This window comes from Leptonotus elevatus, chromosome 19 (assembly GCF_054856555.1).
Source record: "Leptonotus elevatus isolate MCC_2025b chromosome 19, RoL_Lele_1.0, whole genome shotgun sequence".
Classification (NCBI taxonomy): Eukaryota; Metazoa; Chordata; class Actinopteri; order Syngnathiformes; family Syngnathidae; genus Leptonotus; species Leptonotus elevatus.
In genome coordinates, this window is record NC_141257.1 from 9,505,581 (window position 1) to 9,515,328 (window position 9,748).

The 9,748-nt window shown below is 41.1% G+C and overlaps 1 protein-coding gene across 1 annotated transcript; it reads left to right on the forward strand.

Annotated features, from left to right (window-relative positions):
• Nucleotides 1-6,147: 6,147 nt before the first annotated feature.
• Nucleotides 6,148-9,352, forward strand: tril (TLR4 interactor with leucine-rich repeats). Its single transcript, XM_086062940.1, has one exon. The coding sequence runs from the start codon at nucleotides 6,460-6,462 to the stop codon at nucleotides 8,788-8,790; it is 2,331 nt and encodes a 776-aa protein (XP_085919066.1). The 5' UTR covers nucleotides 6,148-6,459; the 3' UTR covers nucleotides 8,791-9,352.
• The last annotated feature ends 396 nt before the right edge of the window (nucleotides 9,353-9,748 follow it).

Sequence of the window (9,748 nt, forward strand, 5' to 3'; positions counted from 1 at the left end):
AATGTATTTGAGAGCAAAAATACAAATTAATTTTAGTGTAAAAAACAACAACAACACTCATTTCACACACATTAAATCAATTTGTTGTATAAAGTACCTGAAACTGCAAGTATCTAAACAGAAACTAACTTTGGTAGAAGTCACTTTGTAGAGTAGTACTTGAGTAAAAAGTCTTAAAGTATCTCATATTTGCTGTACTTACAAAAGTCATCAATCGTTACAGGCAGGCGACATGAATCTGTTTATTTCAAATAGTGTAATTGTGTGGTATGGTTCTGTGAGAAAAATATTTTATTATGTAATTATGCAATTATGTAACTATGTAATGTAATTATGATTTTTTTAGACTAATCCACTGTAAACGGTGCTTTTATCTTCCACACAAGTGATAAATGATGACTGTTTGAACTTTGCAGTACTGTATACATGTACAGAATAAGCAAATGGGGGTGAAGTGTTTCTGACCAGTACGCCTCTATTTTCCTTGGAATGCCTGCCGTCGCCTTGCTGCCTCAGGTTTTGTTTATCCAACAAAACAAATTTCCCTCTTTGCATGCGCACAAGGCTGCGCCTTCCTGCTTGTGCTTATTTCTATGGCAACAAGGCAGTTGAAAGGGAGGAGAACGTTTGGCAGAGTCGAGTGTTTGAAGAAGCTTGTAGACTGTGCAGGTATTTTATGCCTAATGTTGTCAACGGTGAATGTTCGTGAATTGCAAAGAGGTGAAAGTAAAGAAAGATAATATTCAGAAAACATTTCCTTTTAAGAACAATTCATTTCCTTGTCCAGAAACTGAACAACAGGCAACATACCCTGGCATGATTTTGGCACGGATATATACTTTGAACCACACCTGTGACACATTCAGATAAAACAAGGCCACAATGACTTTCAAACATCTTAACATTGTGCAATGTAAAAGCGAAAGAAGAGACAGAGTGGGTCATTAATAAACAAACGCAATGAAAACTGATCCCAGAATAGCTATTTACATTCCCTTATATCATGTTTCTGTCTCACAAACACACCTCAACATGTGTGATTGTTAAATACGCTGAAATGCATACCGGCATTTCTTCTTGGAGATGGGAATCTTCTCCAGGTAAGAAAAGGGATCTTTTTAATGCTTGAATAATATATTTATTTAGTGACAAACACTTTGTTTGCAGACAAGACTCTTGTGTTTGTTTTTCGAGTGAAGTTTTTAAAATACAAAGATAAAGCATTGAAAACACATACCCATTTTTAATATAGAAGTTTTTTAATGACAGTTTTTAATTTAATGTTTAATTGGGAAGACAATAAAGTAATAGACAATATGAAGGCTGGTTTTGGAACAATTAAAAATGATATCATTGTGAATGTTTTAGTACAGTGAGCTAATGCTAGTAAGAGTACAAAGTGGCTAATGTGCGAATATATTTTGTGACTGAACAAGATTGTACGACTTTAACTTATTGACTAACCCAAGCAATGAAAACTTTAATTCACTTGTTTCAAATTTGATTTGATAGGAATTTGACTTGTTTGGGGGGGTGGGGGGGTTCCCACAGTAATTTGAGACTTACTTTAGTTTTACGGGTTACGACTTCAGACTTGCTCATTATATGACTTTGTCCCATTTCTGTAATACAGTACAGTATAGCCAAAGTTGAACTAAAAATACGTACTTAAAAAAAAAAAAGCTTAGGAAGCTGCACAGTGTGGTTGTACAAATTACACTTCTAGTTTTTCAATGTGTCCCTTGCAACTGCAGAGGGCGATGTTTAACAGAATCAGTTCATTCTGGAAGACTAACAGCTGCAAATCAGATTTCTTTGAATCAAGACCGGAGACCACATTTTTTGTTCTTTAATCTGTTTGTAATTGTGGGAGATGAAGATGCAAAAATGCAGATTATGAATACTATCTGCAGTTCGCCAGAGTCCATATGTTCATGCTCATACGCCTTAGTTCAGTTTTTCATGGGATTTGCGATCCCAGGGTCAGTGTGGCACTGCCTTCTTAAGATCTTAAGGAACATTCTCTGAGTCATTATGTGATTCAGTCTGATTATGTGCAGTTTCTTTCGAACTTAGTCCATCAAAGGCTTGTTAGCACTCATTTTCCTTTATAGCACCCCCCCCCCCCTCATCCTGCCCCCTCTACACTCGCCACCCTTTCAACAGGGCAATGGCCTGCTGTAATTATTTCCAGATGTAGAAGTACGTCTTTTGTCCCCCCCTTCTACATTCTCACAGTGGAGGCCGAAGCTCTTGTAGTTGTGCTGTCGGCTCAACATTTTTGCCTCAGGAGGTCAAAAAAGGGGGACTGGAGCTCAACAGAATGCAGGGAAGAAATGCATTTCCCATGTTACATTGCATTAGTGTAATTGTGCAAAACAAGGACTTTTTTTGTTCTTTTGTTATACTCTATTGTATTGTGTGAGATTAATTTTATTTTTTTAAGCATTAGGCCTACATCCCCCCTATAATGAAAGCCAGCTGGAGAGGAATGGGGAGATGGAGGTTTGGGGCTTTCCTGTCCAGGTGTCCCTCCCACACTTCCTATCTTTATACATGTTTGATCAGATGACACAACACTATGGACAAAAGTCTGAATAGTTAATTACCCATTGCCTGGATGTCTTTGACATTAATACTTACCAATGTATTTCGGTCAATTTCATGTTTCTACCTTTCTGGGAACAAAAAAATGTGAGCTATGACACTTCTCAGCTTCCACGTCAGTGACGTCTTAATTGCAAACGGGGCCTGATCTTTTTGATCAAAGTTGGCCAAGACCCAATTCTCTAAAGTCTCTGAAAAAATATCCTGACCAATTATTCTAAATCTGTTCAATATTTATGATAGCAAAAAAAAAAAAATATATATATTTTTTTTTAATTGATGATTGTTTAGCGTATTACTGTTTCCAGATCACTACAGATGTGTTTTAGGGAGACCAGGGCTAGTTGTATCACTTGTTATACATTTATATATTTCTTGGAATCAATACATCACATATAAACAAACAATTATGGCACAAGTAAACAGAGTTGCCACAGGTAGATATTTCATTGGCCCATTCTTTGCACATGTGACAACAAACCCCCAAATGACTGAGACAAGTTGCACCAAATTACCATGTTGGCTAATTTTTGCTCTAGCTTAAAGTTAGTTTTAATGGACTGAGGCATGACAAGATGCCTGAATCTCTCCTCTAACAAGTCCACATGTATTGTTGCTAGAATTTGTCTATGTACGACGACACTTGTTTCAAAATATATAAAGTTGTTTTTTTTACTTTGGGTTGTGCAAAGCAGATAACTGGCACTCATGTCAGCTCACAATGTGCTATTCTCTTTTCAGACAGTACACATCACCTGACCATTTATACAAAGAAAACTAGTATTCCACTTTTTCGTTGCGCCCTCTGGCGGATAAGAAAATTACAATGTGACAACTTACCCGTGATACAACTAGCCCCGATCTCCCTACTTGTCGAAGTTTGATCTAACAAGTTTTGCTTTGAACAGCCAATCAGAGGACGTAAAAATGCTGACATCATTCGGGGCCAGCACTCTGGCATTGAGAGGACAATTATTTAATTTGCATTCTGTCAATAAAAAGAAAAAGAAAAAGAGAGGACACATTTCAAATCTGACTGGTTAAACAAACAGTCCCATTGTTAATAGAATTTGTCTACTGAATTTGAAGGAACAAAAACATTTTTTGAACATGTACACCCAAGATAAACACAGCGAAATAAAGAGTGTTGAGAATAAATTAAAACAAGTTATTGGCGCAAACATTAGAAATTAGATTGTAAATGTAGGTCAGTGCGACTGATAGTTGAGCACGCCTTGCTGTCATATGACCGCCCACAACTGATGGCCACGTGTCCCAATATTTTTTATAGTACACCGCCCCTGTGTCGTCCACGTCTTTGTACACATCGACATTTCTCAGTGCAGTGACAGATAGGAAAGAATCTCTTTCACCTTCCCCCTCTAAGTGCATAAACATGCTCACTCACCCCCCCCCCCCCGCACTAACATACATCGGCGCACACACTGTTAGCGCGCGTGAGCATGAGTCCCAGTCAAAGCTCTTAATGATCCCACCAGCTGTTGCTGTGTAAACACACAATCCCACCCCGTCCCTGCCTCTTTGCTTCCTCTCCTTGATTCCCACAAGCAAATAAAGAATACACAAATGTAAAGATAATAGTCCTTGTTATATGTGCTTTGTCACATATGGGGACAATCTATGGCAAGATAACAGAGTCTATTTGATTAGATGACATTCATCTAATTTTTGAGTCAGTAAGAGGTAAGATTTGTTTTCATGTTAGTCCCATATGGATGTACTCTTCAGTGAGTGAAAAATAACATGAATGCAATCTGCTTTACAACAGGATGCACATGTTTCTACTAGGACACCTTTGCTTTGACTATGTTACTTTGGAGAGGCTCATTAGTCCTTCACACTCGCGGTTGTGGGACCATGTAAACAATGTAGAAACGAGACAAGTACAGGAAAGTAGAACATCAACTGTAGCTTTTGTCAGTTTTTTAGGAAATTAAAGATGCAGACAAGTAGGAGTTTACGATTCTAAAACTGCTAGCAAGATTTGAATCTTGCCTCAATGCAAGCACAATTCAATGCGTTTGTGGAATGTTTTCAGATGTACTTAATGTTGCGGCGTCCAAGCTTTTCTCCCTCCTCTCCTCGATGTAATTGGAATTAGGCTTCCTTCCCCACACTCCCTGCTGAGAAACTGGAATATGCTGATGGTGCTGCAGGCCGGCCTGCTGCAGGCACGGTGGCAGACAGCTCTGCTTGAGGTCATAACGGCTAACGAGTGTGCCAGCATCTTTTCTGAATCTGGGTCAGCCCCAGAACATTTTTCCTTCCTTCCTCCTTGCATCCTCTGGCTCGTGTACAATTTATTACCATGCATCTTTCATTTTATGTTCCCAGTTCCAAAGAGCCCTCCCCCCATGTTTCCTCTAATGAATGAAATCAATGCTAATGTGAAAAGCCATCGTCTTTTGGCCGTGACACAAACCAGGCAACCAGTCATGGGGGCTAATGTCGTCTCGCTCCATGTGTGTGTTCCACAGTCACAAAATGTGTAGGTTGAGGGGGCTGTGGGAATCCAAGAGAGAAATGGCCAGACAGGAAATGACCCCAAGAAAGAGGGTGCTTCCCAAAGGGTTGTGTTTAGCTGTCTCTCATATACAGATCCTGATTGAGAGTGAGCTCACATCTGATGTCTTCCAAGCGATGAGAGCATGAGAACAAGTCCCAACAAGGGGAGCTTGTAGCTTTTGTTCTACAAAAGTCATCCAATCTCTGGAAACCATTTTAGCAAATTGACCCTCAAATCTAACCAAAAAAAACTGCATGTATTTGTGTGTGTGCAACACTGTGCATGTGTTTGTCCTTGACATTTGTTCTGCAAGTATATTTTGGCAGAAAAAAAGTAGGCTACACTGCTTATGCTTTGTGTGTGCCATTGGCGAAAAGCATTTTACCTCATTTGTCATAAATGTCTTGGCAAAAAATAAATCTCTCTGGGCTCAATACCCAAACATAGTGTATTTAAACCCTTTCTCTCTATCTGACAGATCAGATTTGGCACATCATCCTCTGATGTCTGAGACCTGAATTCCTTTGCCTGCAAATGTGAACCATGTGTGCACCTTCTGGTTCTATCGGCCTACTAATTAGAAGAAGGTATGGTGACGGAAATTAGTTATTACAGAAATGAATACCTTGAGGTTGCACATAGGGATAATTCTCAACTGTAATTGTTCACTTCTGCAGGGTGGAAAAGGTACAGCTCATACTGGTGAGTAGCACATTGCATCATTCATGTTATTATAATAGATAAAAAACACTATTACAAAAAAAAAAAAAGTAAAGTAAAAATTAGAGATGTTTGATACCATATTTGTTAGAATGATACCATACCAAAAGCGATACCAAATAATGATACCACTATATTGAAACATAAAATGTCCACACACAAAAATTCTGTATATATATATATTTAGTTATTTATTTTATTACTATTACTAATAATACTATATATGCATTTAATAGCCTGCTTGCACACACTTTGGAGATCGTTATGTCAATTCAACCAGATCAGAGCCGTGGTTGGCTGCACACGGGCACGCGCAGGAAACTCGGTCAAAATCTGTCTCCTCTCACGTGCACGCGGCTTCCTGCAAACTTCACGAGCTCACTTGTTGCAGAGGAGGGACCATATTCCACCAGTGCGTGGGTAATTCGCAGCAGATGACCACTTGAGGGGATGGAGGTTTACTGGAGATGTGAGCGATTCTGCAGACTGCTTAAATTAATTTGCGCGACACGATGCAAAGTGATGGAGCCTTTCCCCGGACTGGTGTTGTAGGCTCACTGTCAACGCCAAAGCTGCAAATGTAACATGGCGCATGCATCAAGCGGATGCGATTGCGGCTGATAAGAGGACGCGAATGCCGCACCAGTACCACAAGCGCCGTGGGGATGGATACCGGCTATTTCCTGGCAGGATTCTGCGTGCTTCTGCTGTCCCTCCGTGGTTTCGCCTCCCCGGGAGTTTGTCCCGACCGCTGTGACTGCCAGCAACCGCAGCGTCTCATGTGCGCCAACCGGGGTTTGCGCTCCGTGCCCACTCACAGCAGCGACCAGGAGGAGGTGCTGGTCTTCAGCCTTGGAGGCAACTTCATAGGTAACATCTCTGCAGTCGACCTCGGAAGGTTCATCGGATTAGTGCGGTTGGATTTACAGTTTAATCAAATCTTAAACATCCATCCTAAAGCATTTGAGAAACTTTATCATTTGGAAGAGCTCTACTTGGGACATAATCATTTATCTGACATTCAAGATGGGACTTTGCAACCCTTGAAGAAACTGACAGTCCTTTATTTAAATAACAATGACATCATTGAAATAACACCAGGGCTTTTTTCTAGTTTGGACCATCTTGTTAAATTGCGCCTGGATGGCAATAAAATCCCAAATTTGCCAGATTCACTTTTTAAAGACTTGGACAATCTGCGCCATCTTCATCTGGAGTCCAATCAGCTGCATCACATTCACAGAAATGCCTTTTCTAAACTCGCCAACCTGCGCTTTCTCAACCTGGCCCACAATAAGCTGCCAGCCCTGCGCGGTGCTCTCACCTTCTCCCATCTCAAAGCCTTGACAACCTTACTGCTGTCTGAAAATGAAATCCAGCATGTTGGGAAAAAAGTTTTCCATAATCTAAAAAAACTGTCCAAATTATCTCTCAGTAGCAACAGGATTTCTCATCTGCACAGCGGGGCTCTGCTCGGTTTATCTAGCCTCAAAGAGTTCCTGATAGAGGCCAATGAGCTGGAGGACATCCCAGCTGGGCTTCTGGATCCTCTGGAGCTCGTGGAGCTTTTGGACTTTAGTCACAACCGGATCTCTAATATTGACTCTTTAGCATTTATTCACCTTAAACATCTCAGGGTTCTGAAGCTAACAAATAATCTCCTAACGAGCATATCAGGTGACATTTTCAAGCTAAATAACTTTCTTCACGACCTGGATCTCCGTGGCAACAACTGGACCTGCGATTGTCGCCTGGAAGAGTTGAAAAGATGGATGACTGCAGCACGTTCTCAGGGCAAACTGTTGGATGTGTTTGTACAGTGTCATCACCCAGCAACCCTGAGTGGGACCTCCTTGGACCGTGTAAACGGTTCCCAGTTAGAGTCTGCTGGGAACTGGAGCGATTTGTGCGGGAGCCACGCCAGACCTGAGGAGAGCCAGGGAGGAAAGACGTGGGTTAAGATGAAGGGTGAAGTTTGGCAGGAAGAAAGAGGAAGAGAGGATCCAAAGCAACAAAAGCAGGATGAGACGGCAGGGAAAACACAAGGGAAGGAAGAGGCGGGGAAACAAGGAGACCAAGAGGTGCCAGTAATGGTTCATTCATTTAAAAATGGCTCCCACAGATCCAAATCACCAGCTGACGCACTTGGAAAACATCCCAAAGTTCCCATGCCAAATCCAGAAGGGAACCAGGAGAGGGCCTCCACTGTTGGCATCCCATCCGGAGAAATGTTTGATCTTCTTAGGATGGACCACACAGAGGTCCCGCCTATCACCGATCCATGTGCCTTTAATCGCCATTTCATCACCAATGTCTCAGTGGACCAGGTCACAAGTAGTACAGTCACAGTCTACTGGGCGACACCAGGACTCAGTCCAGTCCTGGATGAGGTGCACTACCGGATTATGTTTGACCGGTTCGGTACATCCGACCGGTTTCCACGTTACGTTTACACCCCTGGCTCAGCCCGGTCGTTGACCCTGCGGGATCTCCGCCCGGATATCACCTACATGGTGTGCGTGGAAGGAGTGGTCGCCGGTTCCGTGTGTCAAGTGGCGCCCCGCGACCACTGCTCAGGTCTGGTCACCCTTTCCGAAGACTCGGTCTTGACCTCTAACCTCCAGCTGGTGACAGTGCTGACGCTGGCCGGGAACGCCGTGCTGCTTCTCGTCCTGGGATTGGTCTGGCTGGGACGGAGCATCAAGAAGAGGTTGCAGAGGAGGAAGTCGGCGGTTCACGTGCGCCACATGTACTCCACCAGAAGACCTTTCCGGGGCAACACCTCGGTGTCCGCTGACTTTACCAGCTACCAGAACAGTCGCCCGGCCCGGCTTGTGCCACCAGAACTGGGAGACCTCATCCAGTTCTCGTGTGACCGTTTTCAGGATACTAGTTCCTCTCGCAGGGACATTGACCTGCCCAGATTCTCTGAATAGGATTGTAAATAATGGGAACATTTCTAATGAACTTTAATTCAGTTTTAGTTAAATTTACATTGGAAGTTGTTTGATTTGTTACTTCAGCTCATAAAAACACTGTAAAGTGACATTTAGAAGAAATGTATCATCATTTTAAAAGGAGTTTAAGAAGTATTGCCTTCATCTAGTAATGTCATTTACATAGGCATAGATAGAAAGACAAAGATAGATTATTGGTTGGATATAATTCACAATTTTAAGTGAAATTGGATAATTTCCTGTCAGGACTCTCTGAGAGCCCAGAGGAAAACAACGTCCTCCAACACACACATCCTCTTCTCGCCTTGTGCCTTTCACATCCTCCCACCTGCAAGGCTTTTTACATGTGCTTTTGTTTTGAATGCAAGTGTGAGAGTGTGAATGATGGATCACTGATTTCAACTATGGTGCTTGTTTTCACTTGTACAGACATCCTAATGTCTATTTGTACAGTTTTATATATTTTTTAAATAAGGTTTTCCTCTTTTTTTAAATTGGATATTAAGATTTGTTTTGCCATCTGGGGTGTATGGATGCAATTTTGTTTCAGAGCTCAAATTAAAACCTGACTTGATTGTGAAGCAAAATGATCTTTGTTTGTGTTATTTTGTCAACATGCTGTTGAACAATTTATTGTTTATTTTTATAATTTATTTTATGAAATATATAATTATTACATTTATTTATATTCATTTTTTAATTCATTATTTTATTTATTTTATTAGTTAGTGAATTATAATTATATCATTACACTGAAAATTATGACAATTTCAACAAATTTGATTACATTTAAAATTACTGTATCATACAGTAATTTCTGTCTGAGAATACTTAATTTTGCATAATTTCACAGGCCACCTCACTAACCCTGTTGTTGAAGATCAATACCAAAGCAATCACTAGAGGGCACTCTTGACTCTTAAATACTGAATCAAAC